General features: G+C 31.3%; 2 protein-coding genes across 4 annotated transcripts in view; both read right to left on the bottom strand.

The window, feature by feature from the left end:
• Window positions 1–908: 908 nt before the first annotated feature.
• On the bottom strand, window positions 909–14,174 carry LOC145334750 (UPF0598 protein CG30010). Its single transcript, XM_080180349.1, has 10 exons — window positions 14,108–14,174; window positions 10,665–10,701; window positions 10,031–10,099; window positions 8,797–8,835; window positions 6,216–6,310; window positions 4,797–4,865; window positions 3,615–3,709; window positions 1,898–1,991; window positions 1,220–1,284; window positions 909–1,030 (listed from the first exon to the last, which is right to left on the bottom strand). The coding sequence occupies exons 1-10, from the start codon at window positions 14,155–14,157 to the stop codon at window positions 972–974; spliced, it is 672 nt and encodes a 223-aa protein (XP_080036475.1). The 5' UTR covers window positions 14,158–14,174; the 3' UTR covers window positions 909–971.
• A 157-nt stretch (window positions 14,175–14,331) lies between these two features.
• The window catches only part of LOC145334748 (protein saal1), a 32,130-nt gene continuing 26,550 nt past the window's right edge, over window positions 14,332–19,911 (bottom strand). The window contains exons 22-23 of one of the 3 annotated variants that reach the window (XR_013884946.1): window positions 18,573–19,581; window positions 14,332–14,424 (exon numbers count right to left, since the gene is read on the bottom strand). Coding sequence is in view for 1 of the 3 variants with exons in the window: in XM_080180346.1 (XP_080036472.1) it covers window positions 19,547–19,581 (35 nt within the window). In the remaining 2 variants the exon portion in view is untranslated. Of the gene's footprint in view, window positions 19,582–19,911 lie in introns of all 3 variants that reach the window. The other 2 variants (XR_013884947.1, XM_080180346.1) reach the window with 2 other exon arrangements.

Genomic DNA, 19,911 nt, shown 5'->3' with positions numbered 1-19,911 from the left:
ATTTTCACAGTAGCTTTTCTCCTATTTCTAGCCCCTGCGGGGGGCTCTAACCTTGCGGGGCCAATTACCTAACCCTGTGGGGCAACCTAACCTAAAATAACCTATAAAAAGTCATTTTAAAAATATGACAAATCGCACCTTACGTTACGAAAAGGACTATTCCTGATTGAACTTGTATAGTGACTTGGTGCAGCCATGCCTAGGATAATTGTTTCTTAAAAATTTGTGTTGTGCAATAATTAATTGGTAAAATCTGTACTGTTGTTATAAAATAATTAATTTAGACCAAAACTCATTCATTATTTTTAACAAATTAATTCATTATTGTTGTTCTTTTTATGTATGTACTGTACACCCAAGAATAATAAATCTTATTTAATCTAATCAAATTGCCATGTCCTAAAAATTATAATCAAATTTTAAAGATAAACTAATTTAGAATTTGTATGAAAACTTTCAACTACTTGTTATATTTGTCTTTGTTTTTAATTATGTAGGTAATGCCTTACATTTAATTTTTATAAAATGGTATAAAAATACAGTATTTATTTAATTTAAAATTAGCAAGATTAATTTAGATGCTATAAAGGATTAGAGAAACTTCTAACATATTCAATACTTGCACAATAAGACTTTGCCTTTTGATTTGCCAATAAAATAATACAGCAACCAAAAACTTTCAATAATCCACATCTTATGAGAATCTTCACAGCAACCAATTAAATAATCTCAAAAAAACATTCTATTGCAATGAAATGGGCTGGAGTGTTGATATTTATATTTTTTATTAGTCATAGAGTAACTGGGATAAAATAGTTATTTTATTTTAAAAGTGATTACTACATTATAAAGAAATTATGTATTTATCTTAATTAATGGAATTGTAATTTACAATGGTTAAATGTGAATAAATGTTTTTATATATATTATGATCTATATCATTTACAGCTCAGCAATTTAACCAAAAAAATTTAATCAGTATTCTGTAATCCTCTCTCTTCTGGTGTCATTAGATCCAATAAACCATTTTCTGAAATATAAAAATAGGAATGTAGCATATCTCAAATAAAATATTCAATGAATGTAGTAAAATCAGACAGATAGTCTATTATACAAAGCATAATTACCTCTCAAAAACAAAGGCCCTAGATGCTAGGGCGCAGCAAAGCAAATTAGATATTAGATTAGCTACCCTTTAAAAACTAACTTTATTCCTTACCTAGTTTAAAAACATTATCTTCCCAAAAAAATTCAGTTGGTGGATTTTCTTCGCCATTACCAAATCTGTAAAATAATCATACTTAAATTAACTTTTAAAAGGCAAAAAAGTTAATAGCATTTTATTATACGTTGGGTTAACAACCTTGAGAATTGGTTGGTTCATTTTGTTGAGTGTTTAAGCGTTTTAACCAATAATTGTAATCTACAAAAAGGGTAATTTTTCTTATCATCATTGGGAATACACATCAATTTATCAACTGATGTCTTATCCCTGTAGATCCCTGAAAGAATCGGCAGAAACGAAATCCCCTATAACCCGAAAGTGTTTTGTATGCTATCGATCGACAAAGGGAAAGGTAGGTCCCGGTAAAATCCGTAAAAGTGTGTGTTTAAGGCTTAAAAATAGTAGTAGAACGATAATATTCACTAAATATGTGTATTTCTTATTGAAAAGAACTTAGACAAAATTTTTTTTTAAGGTTAACATAAATTTTTATCGTTCTACTACTGTTTTTAACTTAAAACACACAACCTTTACGGATTTTACCCGCTACCTACCTTTCCCTTAGACAATTTTAAATCTTTGAGACAAACTTATTTTTTATCTCAAAAAACCTTAAATTTTTGCACTTGACACTTTTACTTAAAAAAAATATTTGGTACACCATCTTTGTACCTAAATCTTTGTTGATCTGTCCACAGCATTGCTAGTTTATCAGTTATCAGACCAATTCCACCAACTAACGGCGGCCCCGGATGGTAAACTCTTCCTGAACAGATTGTCGTAAAAAGGACCTTTTTATCTGCCCACCACATATTATTTTAGATTTAGTTCGCTTGTTGGCTTTTTTTTTATGAGAGTCTGTTCTAACTTTGTTTAGTTTTCAATTAATTATGATGCGAAGCTTGCCTTTAATTTATATTGTCTGTCTGTCCGTTCGTAACGCCAATGGGATTTTCCCAGCTGCAATTTACAAATAACTGCTGATTTTACGGTGATAATACTAAAGATCATCTAGTAATGAATTGATTATACTTGGAACTTACACCAGACTATCATGTACTCTAATAAAGTGAAACTTGTAGCTGGCTAAAATAATAATCCCGCCATCTACCCCCTTTTCTCCATCTCCTCCCTTCCTACTGGATGAACAAACTAACCAATAAATAATATCCATGATAACAACCTAAATTGACCTCAATAGTTCCCCTGTCATAATATCCACGTATATTCTTTTGTCCGTCAGTCATGTTACAAAACACAAATATAAATTACATGAATTTCTTTAACTTTTTATGACCACTGAACACCTGCTCTAAAGCTCACTTTATCCGTTTGTTTTTATCCATAATCATTTGGTGCTTCTCATGGATGTTATCATACTTTTTTTCTGTTGAAAAGCAATGTTATTATTTTAAGTGTTTTTGAGCAAACTCTTTAAAAATATGTATTCTTGAACTTTTTAAAAAGTGGTACATTTTGTATAAAAATTTCTGGTTTAAAATTCTGTTGTATTGTTAATTTGATGCTTCACCTGAAAGTGCCCGTTGAACACTACGTTGCTCTAAACATTCAGGGCTACCCAATAAGCTATAAAAATTGGAAAGAATTTTAATGAATATAATAGATTTAAAATCTGCATAAAATTTTAAGGAATTTTTATAAAATTCGTTTTTTGTATAATTCTTTATCTATAAGCGCAAATACAAATTAAGTTAAATAATTTTGACATCTGTGATTGGTGGATTGAAAACTATCTGCGCCCTGATCGGAGAAGCTTAAGTGACGTACATCATTCAACCAATTAGAGCGCAGGTAGTTTCCAATCCACCTATCCTATTGGTCAAAATTTATTAACTTAAATTGGATTTGCGCTTTTAAATAATGAATTATTTATAAAACGAATTTTATAAAAAATCCTTAAAATTTTATGCAGATTTCAAATCTATTATATTCATTAAAATTCTTTCCAATTTTTATAGCTTACTACCCAATTCAACCTAACTTAACCTTTCAAAATAAGTAAGAGGCTGTGGGTGTTTCTTTGCTCACCAAGGCACTTTAAGGACAAAGACTGTTATTTTTTTATATGAAAGGAGATAATCATGAACAGAGCAAACAAAGATCAATAGAATGAAGAAAACATTTTCCAGTATGGCTTCGAAACCGTTAATTTCCGCTAAATTAAGTATGGTTCTCAGCCACACTGAAAAATCAAGTTTAGCATTATATTAAAGACAAATTTCCACAATTTTATAAAAATACTAATTATAAAATTAATACCAGTTTTGTTACCCACTTCTTCGGCCACACGAGGCTGACAAATTTAGTGAATCTAATTCTAATAACTGCGGAAAGCTGTCTTTAAAAAGATGCGTCAAATAGCTGGCACCTGTTTCTGGAACCATACAAATATGTTCAGGTATGAAAGGTTGTACCAACAAATCTCCGGCCCAATTGTGAAATAAGTACCATTCTTCTTTTCCACTAAAAAATTTATTTTTGTGTGTGTGTCTTATATTCTAAGATACATATGGGACAATGCAATTGCAGGGATCTAAAGGTATAAGACAATGGCCAATAAATTAATGTATATAAAGGTTTGGACATTCATTATAACGAACCAACAAATAAAAATTCAATAAAAGTCTCCAAAGTTGTTAAACTAGCAAATAAGAAATCTTTATTTTAAAACTTTGGAGACTAGTGTATTAAACAGCCACCCGCGTTCGTGGCTCAACACGTAGGACATCCGCTCGTTGCCGGGGTGGTGATAATTTCGAATCTCTTGCCGACACTGCATCATAACTAAAGACGTTAAAAATGGTTCCTGCTGCTGCTATGTCAGGTGTGGGATATAAATAGCAAGAGTAGGAGGAATGCCCATAAACAGGTACAACTCACTACCATGCACAGTTAGGACTTCTCAGACAAAGGTCATGCAATTAAAGGGTTGGTTGTCTGATGGATGTTACTTAACCTAATATCCTTGGGTGTTAGAGTATCGCATCCCATTACACGTGGATGATGCTCTGGATTCTCTAGATGATCACTTAAACCGAAGGAGAATCCCGCCCTTATGAGGTAATGGTAAAAATAAACAGCCAAATGTCCTCTTCTTCCCTGGGGACACTCCAAGTATATTAGTATATACTATATAGGGTATAATCTGGAAGAAAAAAATGCCCAAACCTTTAGCCGGCAGCCAAAGAATACTTGAATTGCATAAATATGGTTATTAAATCACTTTTAGAAGCAAAGACTTTTACTCAGAATCTGTTAATTTTTAGACCAAACCATTTAAAAATCCGTTTATCTACGTTTCATCCGGACTTTGAATACCTACAATGTTTTAACAATACAATTTTTGTGAATTTTTCTCATGATAATGTACAAGGAATAAGCAATTTTATGTAAGGTGAAATTTTATTTGACTTTGATTTGGGTTATAAAAATGAGAATAGTCATTAAAGGAAAACATTCAACTAATATTAATAGCATGACATTGACCATTGACCATAATGATTAACACTACTATGGATATACATGTTCTTGGTTAATATTAATTTCTTACTTCTTTAATAATTTGTCAACATGAGTAAAAACTATTGGTCTATCCAAACATCTCACAAAATTTCTTTCCCTACAAAATAAAAATAAGTTAACTCTAGTTGACGGGTAAGTATCGATTTATAAAAGACATGAAACGGCACCTTTAAGCGCTATGAGTGATTTTAATTAAATGAGTCGAGATTCGATTATTGTCTGTGCTAATGATAAAAGTTACTTTTGTCTTTTATAAATAACCAAACGATATGAATTTGTGCATTTTTGACTAAAACAAAGTAGTTGACAAATAATCTTTCCCTCGCTATTATGTTTGAAATTCTGTATTTGGTAACTTGAGGTAAATATTGGATTACAGAAAAAATCATAAATGTGAGCATTTTATTATAAAAAGAACTCATTCACACTCTGTACTCTGTTGAACACTGAAAACCCCTCTCACACCTCTTTAATTTTTCAGAGGTGTATATTCTGCACAAGAAATATTTTTTTTCCCCGGCTACAAATTTTTTTATTTTTCCCCCCCTAGTTTTTTCTAACCAAGTAGGGGGGGGGGGGGGGGGGAAATGGAAAAATATTTAAAGAACTCTATATTTTATTTATTTTATCCCTCCTACCACACATTTTTTTAGTTTTTTTCACCAAGGAGGGGGGGGGGGGGGAAAGAAAAAATTGTTTTCAGTTTTCTTAATTTTTACATTTTTTTCCCCTCCAACCACTTATTTTTTATTTCCCCCCCCCCTGAGCAGGGGATTCCATGTAGAATATACACCCCTGTATTTTTTCTAATTTAAAAAAGGGGGTGTTTTTTGTTGTTTGTTATTATTTTCAAATAGATTTTATTTGATTATAATGGATACAGGGTAACTCCGCAGGGTTAAAGGGTCCTGCAGTGGTTAATCATAGGAATTACTAGTGATGGCAATCCGTCAAATTTTTGGGCCGGATTCGGATTCCGGATTCTTAAAGAATCTGTCAAAAAAAGTGGCGGATTCCTTGCGGATTCCGGATTCTAGCAATATTTTAAAAGGATTTTTTTTTTAAATTTAAAATTAAGTGCTACATATGTCCTAAAAATCAATGTTTCTGGTGTTCTCTATAATTTACTTCCGAGAATCGAACCAGATTTTAAAAGATATTATATATAATGATGAAAATCTTTGGCTTTAAAAAGGGTAGTTGAAAGAAAAACTCAAGACGATAATTTTAGCCTACCAAATAAGAATCCGGAATCCGCTATTAAAAAACGGATTCCGGATCCGGATTCCAAAATTGGCCAAAAATTGGGCGGATTACGGATACGGATTGCCATCCCTAGGAATTACATACATATACCCGCCCTTATTCTCAATTTATGTCGGGAAAGGGGGAGGGGGGGTCAGTGCTCAACTGGCACTTTGTGTGAAAGCATAATAAAAATGAATACCTTCCACATAAAGAAATATACTTGAATTCTTCACTGTACCTTCCTGTCTCATTATACCTCAGTCTTTTGAAGAAATTATACAACAATTTCTTTTCCTAGTTAAGGATAATTGTTTAAGTATGCATTTCAGTATGGCTTTGAAACCGATTAATATCCGGTTGATTAGAACCGGTTCTGAGCTATACAGAAAACTTTCAACGAATAGTAAAATAAAAATCATAAAATAAGTTTTGTTAGCCTAGAACTTCGGTCACTAGGAGCCAAAAAATCTTCATTTAAGGGGGGGGGGGGTAATGCAACCATCTCGTAATCAATGATTAAATGGCACTTAGAATTCGAATTTCGATCTGAATTTTTTCATGAGTAATCCTTAGTAGGTCTATTTCCCTAAATCGAACAAAAAGTTAGAAAAGTAACGGCTGGCGGCTCAGCCGTTTAGCCGTTTTTTGCCTATTTACAGGGCAAATCCATCATGAATTACGTAGGAATCAACTTTTTAAAACATATTTTTGGTTTAATTCATGTTAAATGATAGCAATAACCATTTTTAAAATTTCTAGTGCCAACAGCTACCGGCTAGAACCGTTTGATAAGGTTTCTGAGCGACAAAAAGGATTATAATGTGTTGCTTTTTTTTTTTTTTTTTTTTGGCGGGGAGGGGAGGGTTGAATATAGGGCAACGATCAAAGTGGCATTCTATAAAAAGATATTATTTTGAATTGAGAAAGGGAGAGGTCATTTTCTAGTAAATCCCGTAAAGGTGTGTGTTATAAGGCCTAAAAATAGTAGTAGAACGATAAGGTGCTCTATATATTTGTATTTCCTATTGAATAGAACAATAGGGAAGAAATTTTTTTTTTTTTTTTTTGATAACTGTACCTGGAATATCTGAAATTTCTATCAAACGCTTTGTTTGGCTCAAACTGACACAAATAAAAAAAAATATAATTATAATAAATCAACCTGTAAAGAATGACTTCTTCCTTTGTTTAATGGTATAGATTGTTCTTAACCTTTACCTTGTACCTATAGAAAACATTATTATTATAATTATATTTTTTTTAAATTTTTGTCAGTTTGAGCCAAACAAAGCGTTTGATAGAAATTTCGTATTTTTTTTAGATAATCCAGGTACGGTTATCAAAAAAAAAAAAAAATTTCCCTATTGTTCTATTCAATAGGGAATACATATATCTAGAGCACCTTATCGTTCTACTACTATTTTTAGGCCTTATAACACACACCTTTACGGGATTTACTAGAAAATGACCTCTCCCTTTCTGTTTTTGAAAAATAATAAAATAATAGAATGACAAAGTCTTGAAGTATTGCTTTTTTTTCCTTTTCATGTGCTTTTTTCTTTCTCCTTTCTTTTTAAATAAAAACTTTACTTATTAATATTCAATGAAATTTTAAAACTTAAAATATGGTATTAAAATTATGATCTATCTTATAATTTTTCCTTTTATACTATCTTTGCTTTCATAATTGATTTATTTTGTTTTATTTTTCTCTAAAATCCTTTATCTATTTTTTTCATTCTTCTTATTATTTACTGATTTCTCTAACATAATATAAATGTTTATTTGTGTTTTTTTCTCTTTTTTTACCATCCTCACAACTCAATTTAACTAAATTAAAGTTTCAATTTTCCCTTTAACATTTAATTTTTTTATGTTCTTTTTTTTCTTTTCGTCTTCCTTAAAAAGGGGCTTCAGGAATCAAATACACTATCCCCATTTTGGTCAAGATAGTACTCCTGTAGCTCCTGGTGCATATCCTGAAAATTATCCTTCTTTTCCACCAATTTATATTTAGTTAATTAATAATTAAACTCTTAGTATATATTATTTTTATTTTTGTATGAGACTAAACATCATAATGTAAACTCTAAATTGTCGATAGATAGCAGCAATTTAGAGTATTGTATGTGCTATCTCCTAAGCTAGGGGGTACCTAGCAGCACCAAATAAACATTATTATTATTATTATTAGGTTTCGTGACTAATTTGCTATAAGGATACCAAAAAATGGCAAAACGGCTAAGCCGCCAGCCGTTAGACGTTACTTTTCCAACTTTTTGTTTGATTTAGGGAAAATAGACCTACCAAGGATTATTCATGCAAAATTTCAGATCGAAATTTGAGTTCTAAGTGCCATTTAATCATTCATTACGAGATGGTTGCATCAAACCCCTCCCCCCCCCCCTTTATTTTTTTTTCATTTACTTTCCGCGGTAAGCTGTCTATAAAACTATTCAATAAATAACTATTATCTATAACCCAAATAACTGTTCCAATAAAGTTTTAAGTAGATTGTTAAATTTTTTAATTAGTACGTTGTGAGAAAATTGAATTCTAATTAAGATCAATTAACTGAAAGATGATGTTTTGTAATGGAAAAATGCAAAGATTTTAAAATGAATTGTAGGTAATTGATTTGAAATACAAAAAGTAAAATAATTAACCAACGTAAAGTAAGATAAAATTTGACTGTAATTACTGTAATTATGAGTTTATAATAAACTTTTTATCATTTAAACCCTATAAAATGTAAAAAAAAATACTTAAAACATAATAACCTTTAATGCAGCTGTAAAATGTTTCATCTTTGAATCATCCTGAACATGCATTTATAAAAATTCGAGTCGACCACCTCCTTTCTATATTTTTCGTTTCAAAATAAAAACTTGTTTAGAGGGGGCAACATTTTTTTCTAAGTGCAATTTCCCTTAGGGGGCTTGCTTACCCACCCCCAAAATAGTTATTAACCTTCCCAGGCCCTTTGAGATGCGTTACTGTAACGTAAAACCATATCGGTTCAGTGGTTAATATGATTCTTCAGTACACACACACATACACACACAGACAAACACAGAGAAAACCTGTTACTTTATTTTAAGTACTAGCGGCTACGCCCCTAGAGGCCTCTAGGGGGCACTTGAGGAGGAGAGAGTCGAATTTAATAACCAAATTTCTTATTTTAGATTTTAAAAGAAAAATTTAAAAAAAAAAATTTTTAGGGGGGGGGCGAATTTTTTTTATTTTTTTGGGGGGGGTCTGTATATTTCTTTGCAGGCTCGACAATGTGAATTTTAGGTTAAAAATAGCTAAAATCTTTTTCCCGGATTTTCTCCCAAGAAGGAACGCTTTTGATTTCGTTTTTTGCATTTTTCATTAGTCTATATATGTATATATCAGAATCTGTAATAATCTCAGAGAGCCTGTTTCAAAAAACTGCTTTTTCCTTCCGGCGACTAGTGGGGGGTGCCCCCCCTCATTTTTAATTTTAGTAAAAAAATTTTAAAATTTTTTTTTCGGGGGGGGGGTTTTCATTTTTTGGCGGGGTTGGGTGTGTCCCACCCCCCAAGAAAATAGTTATAAACCTTCACGGGACCTATGAGAAGCTACCCTGTTAAGGAGAACCCGATCGGTTCAGCGGTTAGCGAGATCCTTCGGTACAGACACACAGACACACAAACACACAAACATACAAACACACAAACACACAGACAAACAGACATCCTGTTACTTTAGTATAAGGATATGAAATGCTTGAAACACAGAGATGCATTTTAAATTGTCAATTCTCATGCAATTACAGAGGTGAATTCTTTTTTTAAAATTTACCTCACTGAAATCAGTTTGCTCCACTTAAATCAGTGAGGATCGCCAAAAATTTAGAGGGGATAATTTTGCCTTACTAAAATTTTAGTGAGGCAAAAGTTTTTTTTAAGAATTCACCTCAGTCTAAGAAGCATTAATTCCATTAATGGATTAAAGCATCTGCTGTTGTTTACTTTAATCATATAATACCTGAAAAAGCATACCATTATGGTCCACATAGAAAAAATATTCTCTAATCCCTGGTGAAGGTGACTGTCCCTAAATCAAAGAATAGTTATCTATCGCATCGTATTATAGACAGCTTTCCATGGATATTAAAATAAAAACAAATTAAGGCCATTTTTGTTAGGCCCGGGCTTTCAAAACTTGCATTGATTTTATGAATATTATTTTAATATTCGTGGAAAATGATTTTAAATTTATATTATCCAGTTACATACTGCAATGTTCTTTCTTCAAGGCTTTCCATCAAGGTGCCTATCAAGCAATGAAACCTCCTCTTTCCCTCCTTATAATTTAAATACGTAAAAAATAAGGAAGGTATTTTTTCCAATTCCTAACCCTTGTGGGGGGACCAAATCCTGCTAGGCTACCAAGTACCCAATATGACCAACCTTACTAGCCTATTCTAAAGTAACAAATAAACAAAAAGTCCCCCCCCCCCCTTATATTATTCTTATTTCAACAAGGGATCACGAGGCACTTTGAGAGAAACCGCCTTAACTTGTAGTTAAAGCGTAATCTAAAATATTACTAGTGGTGAGTCCTATACTTAAAGACATATGTATGTAAGTAAGCATTGTAGAGTATGTATGTATAATACCTGTATATAATCAGCTTTGGCTCGGTTTTGACAATATCTGAATAAAATTTTTTTAAAATGAATTAATTTAAAGGTATGGATGTAGAAAATATGTCAGGGGAAAAATGTTCTTTAATTAAGGTTGCTAAAATGGACATCACATATTGGTCAGTTCCTTCATCCAGTAGGAAGGGAGGGGATTTGGTCAGGAGGATTGAAGGGATGGAATCATTATTTTAGACAACTACAGGTTTCACTTTATTAAAAAATATGAAAATCTGGAGTAAGATCTAGTTATTAATAAAATATTTATCTGTAAGTGTCGGACAGAGTGATGTTATAGCCTAAATTATTTTCTCGTATTCATTCGAATCCGGTGGATAGGAACCGGTTCTCATCCATACGAAAAAACTATGTCTATCATCGTATTATATCCAGCTTTCTACGAATATAGAAATGTACAATCATAAGATTAAAACTAGTTTTTTTTAGCCCGTGCCTTCGGCAACTCGGGGCTAAAAAAAACTAGTTTTAATCTTATAATTGTACATTCTATATCCGCGGAAAGCGGTTTATAATACGATGAAAGAAATAACTATTAAAACTCTGCTGCTAAAAAATAATCCTATTATAAATTGTAGATTTTTATTGATATCTTTGTTAATCAATATTACGATTGAACTTTAAATTTCAGGGAAACTTTAAATAAGTCAGGTTATTAATCAAAATTCCCCTCTCTTCTCCTACAATTACAGAGCCTTTTAGAAAAGCTTCACATAGGTCCCTAAATGACTTGGGATATATTATTTTATGTCTTGGGAGGGCTATAGGCATTTTTTTCTGTCCATTCACTTTCCCTTAGAATAGACAGCTGCTAGATCATAGGGGAGCAGCCAATAGTTAACTTATGAAATTTAAATAAGGAAATTAAAATAATCCAAACAATATAAGTAGATTAGTAATAATTTGAGTGGAATTAAAATTTTCTAAAGTGGCTTAAATAATTTAAAGTGGAATAAACATTTTCTGAAATTAAGGGATTGAGTACTACCTAAGTAGTTTAAAGCTTATAATTAAAAACATCAATTTTTATTTGCAAATTTCATATTTTTGAGGGGAAAATTAATGAGAATGTCATTTTTATAGGTTTTCTCTACATAAAAATACATATGTATGTATATTGTATATTTCATCTGTGAGTGTATCTGTGTACTTCTTCCAAAAGATATCGTAACCACTGAACCGATTTGGCTATCACGGCGACCACCGCCTTTTTGATATTAATATTGAAAATAACGTACTACAAAAAAATTACAATGAACACAATAACGTACATTTTTTAAAAAAAATAACGTACAATAACGTACCATAAACCACATATACAATATACATATATCTATAATACAAAGTAGAACAATGTCTTTCGGTCTGTCTGAAGCTTAAGATCTCGGTAAGCGATGAACTGATTGGGATCTACTCTTCAGGGAATTGATATCCTATTGTATAAAGTAGTAAGATTTTTTTTTGTAGGAAAGGATCTCCCTAACCGCTGAACCGATGTGGTCCTCCTTTATATGGAAGCTTCTTATAGGTCCCTAGATGGCTTTAGGCTATTACATTTTATAGAGCCCGGGTTTTAGGCTATATTTATGTCCTCTAAATTCCTTCCAATATAGAGCCTCTAGATGCTAGGGGAGGAGTCGCTAGTCTATAATACAAAGTAAAACAATATCTGTCTGTCTGTTTGTTTGTAACGAAGGATATTGCTCACCGCTGAACCGATCGGGTTCTCCTTAACAGGGTAGCTTCTCATAGGTCATGGGAAGGTTTATAACTACCTCCCCATAGAAAATTTACTCCAATTTAATCATGTAAAAAAAGAAAAAAACAAGGATGACAACATCCAAAAAAGCGAAGCACTGAAACGGTAGGAAAAACGGACATTAACACTTGAATAGTGTCAGAACTGAATAATCATAATATAAATTCATAAGGGTCAAAGCAAAATTGTAAGTAAATTTGTTAAAAAACTGCTTGATACAGGATATTGTTTATGGACATACTTACATTTTAAGGACTTAATTATAGAGTTGCTTCGCTTATTACATTATACTTTGTTGTCCCAGGAATCAATATACCAAAAATCAGATCAATCAGATGATTAGTTCACATAAAAATTTGTTTCACCATGCAAAATTTGAAATCGATAGGACAATTCTAACATGCCTAAATTAATGAAAAAAAGCTATCCGTTACGGACGGACGGACCCTAATTATAGAAAAGCTTCGCTTTTAATTAGTGAGTTTTTTTAAAGGGAGTTTACTTGTTATATTTTACAAAAATAAAAATAAAAATTTTAAGGGGGAATTTTTTTTAGGGGGATTGGGGTTGTCTCAACCCCAAAATAAATAGCCTAAAACCACAACAGGACCAGTAGGTATATTACCTGAAAAGCAGAACCCAATCGGTTCATCGGTTGCCGAGATCTTGAGATTAAGACATACATTGTTTACTTTGTATTATAGAAAGTAGTATCTCATTCCTATAAGTACATGAAAACATAAAAATCAACTAAAAATGATCTCGCTAACTGATGAACAAATGTGATACTCCTTGAAAGTGTAACTTCTCATATGTCCTGGTAAGGTTTGTAATTACAATTAGTTTAGAGGAATTTTTTTTTGATATTTAGTGAAATACTTAATTGAGTTGAGTTTTTTTATTTTACGGAAGCTTCACAAAGACGTCATAGATCCCTAGATAAATTGGTAAAATGGCGCGCGAAGCGCGCAGAAATTTTTAAAAAATTGTTTTTATGTAAAGCAATAACATTAATGATTACTAATACTAACCATACATTACAGAAAAACGTACAATAACGTATACTGAAATGTTCATATTGTACACAATAATCAATAACGAACAAAAACGTACCAAAAAACCTAAAAATGGTGTTCAATATGAACATATTGAACATAACGTACATAGTGGTCACCCTGTATATGTCTTCTTTTAAGGTCCCGGAAAGGTGTTTTGGGGAAGGGTACCATCACCCACCAAAGAAAAATGGTCCCAAGAAACAAAAAGAACCGTAATCAATATTTCAGGTGTCGGGTTGACTTTCCCAATCGAATTCTGTGAATTAACCCTGGGGATCTTCAAGGGCATGGTCGCTAGAGTTAAAGAATCATTGAAAGAAAACGAAGCAGTTGGATTCGTCGCATTATCACAGTATCTTTGGGTAAATGTTAATGATTGCCACGCAGGGTTAGAAAATTGGTCCCTTAGGGTTAGAGCCCCCTGCAGGGGCTATAAACAGGAGGAAGTCTACTGTGACATACGACAATACCCACTACTTCGTTTTCTTTCCATGCTCCGAGTTAAATAAAACTAAAATGGCTTGATTGGGCTAAAAAAGTTGTCTCAAATAGAAAATAAAGGATACTTCACAGATACATCTTACCTTTTAAAATTAAAATTAATTTGTGAGCGGATTAATAATCTATTCAACATTTTCAATAAATCTGAAATCAAAAGGCTTAAGAATTTCAATATTAATTTTCATAATTAAATACACATTTACAAGGACAAGTATTAGTTAAAAACAGAAATTAAAAGAATTATTGGTGGTAATGTTTGGACACTGATAAAATTTTACCAACTTATCAAGGTTTAATATAAGTACCCAAATTTAACAAACACAAAAATTAGTTATTTTAATCTCAACTGTTTTACAGTAGTTATTTATCGAATCGTATTATAGACAGCTTTCCTCAGATACTAAAATTTAAAAATTAAAACCAGTTTTGTTTTACCCGAGGGGCCGAAGGCCCAGGGTAACGAAACTGGTATTAGTTATATATATTTTATCTTAATGTCCGTGGAAATTGTCTGTAATACAATGCTATACATGAGTTTTTAAATAGTTTAACTAGTTTTAATCCAGTGTTTTTTTTAAATTTAATACAAAGCCTTACTGAAAAGAACTTCTCGTTAATTTGTTTTTTAGAAATGTATCAATTTTTGATAAATAAGAACTATTTTTGTATAAAAAAATCTTTTAAATCAAAAGAGAATTAAAATAATTAAAGAGAGTTGAAAGGAATTTAATTAAAATTAGTGAATATCAGAATTTTTCTATCAATAATTAATTCTTGGACTTTACTAAGAGCATTATTTATTGGGTACATTGCGTCTGTGGAAAAAAATATTTTAAAATTGAAAATGTGCACAGCTGACAAGAACTAAACATCTAGGGATGCAGCCTCTAATCCTATTATATAAAGTAGTAAGCGTTTTTTGTCTGTCCCGAAGGATCTCGCTAACCGCTGAACCGATATTGTTCTCCTTTACAGTGAAGCTTCTTATAGGTCTTGGGAAGGTTTTAAACTATTTTTTGGGAGGGTGTCTTCACCCCCCTCCCCCCCAACATTTTTTTTTACTCTTTTGAAACTCAAATTTAAAATGGGATGATGTCGACTTTGCCCCCTTCTACCTTAAGTTCCCCTAGAGGCTTCTAGGGGGCGTAGCCGCTAGTATTAAAAATAGGAACAATGGATATAGAATATACGTGGATATTATTACAGGGGTAAAATTGCCGACAATTTAGGTTGCTAACATTAAACTCATTTATTGTTCTGTTTGTTTATCCAGTAGGAGGGGGAGGGATGGGGTAAAGGGGGTGGATGCAGGTTTAATTTTATTAGAGAACATGAAAATATGGTGTAACATCCAAGTAATTACTATTACCTATTACCTTGTAAGGGCTTTTAGGTTAAATAGCAGACTACCAACCTATTGATTGCACAAACTTTGTCTGGAAGTCCTCACTGTGTATGGTTAAAGTTACGCCTGTTTATGGGCCCAGGCATTCCACCTGCTCTAACTACTAGTGTCACGTGCCAGACATAGTAGCTGAAGGTATAATTTTAAACATCTCCAGAAAGACACGGTGTGGTTCAGTAACTATACTAAAATCAATTAATTCATTAACATCTCTAGTATGACACGGTGTGGTTCAGTAACTATACTAAAATCAATTAATTCATTAACATCTCTAGTATGACACGGTGTGGTTCAGTAACTATACTAAAATCAATTAATTCATTAACATCTCTAGTATGACACGGTGTGGTTCAGTAACTATACTAAAATCAATTAATTCATTAACATCTCTAGTATGACACGGTGTGGTTCAGTAACTATACTAAAATCAATTAATTCATTAACATCTCTAGTATGACACGGTGTGGTTCAGTAACTATACTAAAATCAATTAATTCATTAACATCTCTAGTATGACACGGTGTGGTTCAGTAACTATACTAAAATCAATTAATTCATTAACATCTCTAGTATGACACGGTGTGGTTCAGTAACTATACTAAAATTAATTAATTCAAATCCTAATAATCTAAAAAATGTCATACTGTGTTTTTCAGCGATAAATCTTTTATATTTAGTTTCAAATTTTAATTTTCTAATCTCATTATTGTTAATATAAAAAAAACCTGATTAATATAAAATCTATTGAAAAGAGATTTAATCAGGGGTATCAGTAATTAGCCACCAGAGTAAAAAATAATTAGTATTTCTTATATTGCTATAAACAGGTTTCCGCAAATAGTAAAATAAAAAATTATGAAATTATTCCAGATTTGTTGGCCCCGAGGGGCCATAGGCCTGTGACTACAAATGTAGGATTAACCTTATGATTTGTATAGCATTTTTTATTGAAAATTGTTTATGATACGATACATGAACTTTAAGTATGGCTAAAAACAGGCATCAATTCATTTGACATAAATCGGATTCAAAGCCTTCATTTTAAGTGCAAAATTAGCAAAGGGGAGGTAGGTTGTGCTAAAATTCCGTGAAGGTGTGAGTTTTAAGGCTTAAAAACAGTAGTAGAACGATAATATTAACTAGATATATTGTAATACTTATTGAAAAGAACTATAGACCAAAATTTAAAAAATATATATTTAATGAATATTATCGTTCTACTACTGTTTTTTAAGATTTAAAACTCACACCTCTCTTGAATTTTAGCACAACCTACCTCCCCATTTGCATATATTTATCTGTACATCTTAGGCAATGCAGATAGATCAATCTTACCCCAAAATTAAGTTAAGCAGGTAAAGATGTTAATATTTATTTTACTCCTAAATAAATTGCGCATTTTCTATTTCACCTAACACATATTTTTTTCAACTAATAATTAAGATTTTTTAAATACAAGCTCGGTATACCTACATATTTGATTAATATTCAGATAAAAAAAATGAAGAAAAATAACAGAGATAATAGATAACAGTGGGAGTAGTCAGGATTCAATGGGTTTTAATTTGAAAAGGCAGCGCTTTTGCGACTTTCGGCGGTTTTTATCGCCTGAATCTCCTGTAATAAAAGAACTAATAAATTGGGGGAGGAGGGGGGGAGAGAGAAGCGGGTTGTAAAAAGTTCCACCCATACTATCTTGAGTTTTATTTTTATTAAGATTTCTAATTTCGATCTTTTTCGGGTTAATTTATTCAATTTATTCTAATTTAACTATATTTTTTTACGACAATCTTAACCATGTATGTAATTTATCAGTTTAAATGAATTTCTAATATATTTTAATAATTCTACTAAAACCTCTCCCTTTACCCCCTACCCTGGATGAATGAACTAGCAACCATGTTAGCAACCTTAATTGACGCAAATTTTCGCCAGTTATAATATCCATGTATATTATACATCCATTACTCTTCTCTTTATTTATCTCCCCTTTTCTTCATAAAAAATTCTATTCATAAAACCTTATAAAATCTTTAGAAAAAAAATTAATGAAAATATATATATTTCTTCAAATTTTGAAAATTAAAATCATCTTCAGAAAATTTTGCTCGGATACATTTGGTATCTACCTCGTAATCTTAGTATTCAGATCTCCAAAAATCGATCTTTAAAGGCTGCTAGCTCCACAACGGCTACTCGTCCATGTTGTTCCTGCACATCGCAACATGCAGCACGAGAAGCCCTATAAATAATCTGGAATAGCCAATATCTAATGTCGTCCGGGGAAAGCTTGAAAGACGAAAACACAATAAAAGTATTTTCTCGCATTTAATTGTAACTGTGCATTATTAAAATGAGGAATGTCTAATCACAAAGTTTGAAGTTTATCGTTTTTTTTATAGATAATCGATACCACGAACATTTTACCGTGATGCTTACGAATTTTAAAGCTAAAAACTAGTTCTAGAAGTTTATATTCTATATTTAATAATTAATTTTCGGAGGGTAAATATGAGATATTTAATGAAAGGGAAGTATACATATTCTTTAATAAAAATTTGGGGGAATATACCTAACAAAATCAATATTCATAAAAAAAACTTATTAATAAAGATTACGGTAATATCATTGAGAAAAAGATTACATGTCAAATCTTTATAATTATTGATTTTAGGAGTAACTAACATAAATAGAAAAATATGATTCATATTCAATGCTTTCTCCTAAAGCGCTCGACGAACAATGAATCCTTCCCCCCCCCCTGTAACAATGAAAATGTCCAAAAAAAATTTAGAATAAAAATGTATTTTCTTTCATGGATTCCTAGGGATATCATAAAAAGTAATAAATTGATAGGTATACAATACACCCCCAATGATGACATACAAAATTACCCCTACAGTTGATCCCAATAGTTGGTTGAAAGCTTGGATACCATTAATTTTGAACCAATCAATCAAATTCAATAATAAAAACTCAAAGTTTTTGAGCCAACGAATTAAGATAACGCAGTTATAAAACTATGGGTGCCAGTGTTATCTACAACCCAATGTCCCTGATTGAAAATGACAAGAGACTGACAACTAATACTTCTTACTTGTAGTGTAGATTCATAATTTGTTTTTAAGTATACTTGTCCAAACCTGTGAACATAATACTTTGACTTGCATAGATTGGTAATAAGATTACAATTTAATGCCGCTTAACTTAATCAAATGATAATATTTACTTAATTGTACAGAAGAATATTATAGCAGACAAAACTATTTCGCCTTGATTATTTACAAATCAGTAACAAATAAGTTTTTATCTTAACAGTTTTTAATGGATTTTCATTATTCAAATGTTGCTGTATATTATGACATTTTGTCTCATTTATGATTATTTTTGACTAAAAGAAATGTATAAAGTAATAGATTTTATCTTTTGCTGCAAGATAGGGCAATTAAATCCTCACAGAATTATGAAAAACATAAAAAAATTTCAGAGCTCAACCGGCATTTTGTTTGATACCTATACTTTTTTTTACTAATATTAATTTGTATGAAATAACATGGAATCATAACATAATATTAGAAAACATAAAAAAATACAATATAAAATTATTGAGATCACAATATTTTAACACCGTAAAACTGAAAAATGTAATACTACTTTTTGCATATGTTTTATTAGTATAGAAAAGTCTTTGATTTTTGCTCTAAAATATATAGGTAAAAAGAACTTAATATTACAATTTTAATATATTCTTAAGTTTACTAATAATGCCAGAGCAACGGATTTTTAGACTTAAACAAAAAATAAATTAATTTGAAAAGCTTTTATTTTTATTTGAAAAAAATTAATTTCTGTGTTAATAAATGGTCTTTATAGTTGTTAAATAGTTACTTATCGCATCGTTTTATGATCAGCTTTCCTTGGATATAAAAATATAAAATTATAAAATGCCAAATGATTGTACATTTTTATATTATTAGAAAACTGGATATAATATGATGCCATACATAATTTTTCAGTATGGCAGGGAATCGGTTCAAATCTAGCGGATATTTATGAGATCCGACGGCATACTGGAAATGATCTTATACCCAGGGCAACTGGAGGTGTTGATATTTTGTTATCTTGGAGTTCTCCAGGGTGGTGTACTAGCACCTGCAATAATGTGTGTTGTTATTCAGAGAGAGAGAGAGAGAGAGAGGGGTCAATGGGATGTTTATAACATCAGTCCCCAAATTTTTAAAATAACGTTTCCTTCTTTGTGGCTTTTACACTTTGGGGACTTAAGTAAATTTTGATTGGTTGTTTCATTAAGTTCATAGTTGAGTGTCTAAGCAGTTCAACCTCTGATTGTAATCTGCAGAAGGAGTATTTTTATGTATCATCATAAGAGATGTAAATCAATATATATGCCATTATCTTATCCCTAGTGATCCCTGGTTATAAGTGAGGGTAAGGAGGAACAGACATATCTTTTATAATTAA

Source organism: Acartia tonsa, chromosome 12, assembly GCF_053477335.1.
Source record: "Acartia tonsa isolate MP-2025a chromosome 12, ASM5347733v1, whole genome shotgun sequence".
Taxonomy (NCBI): Eukaryota; Metazoa; Arthropoda; class Copepoda; order Calanoida; family Acartiidae; genus Acartia; species Acartia tonsa.
The sequence above is the reverse complement of the archived record's forward strand: the minus strand, read 5'-3'. Positions and strand labels throughout refer to the sequence as shown.

Excerpts from the sequence above, each read along its gene's own strand:
- LOC145334750 (XM_080180349.1), bottom strand. The coding sequence starts at position 14,157 with ATGTTGAATAGATTATTAATCCGCTCACAAATTAATTTTAATTTTAAA. Across the intron at positions 6,311-8,796 it reads ATTTTACAGCTGCATTAAAG|GAAAAGAAATTGTTGTATAA; the intron begins GTTATTATGTTT and ends ATCCTTAACTAG. Across the intron at positions 3,710-4,796 it reads GTTGACAAATTATTAAAGAA|TGGAAAAGAAGAATGGTACT; the intron begins GTAAGAAATTAA and ends TAAATTTTTTAG.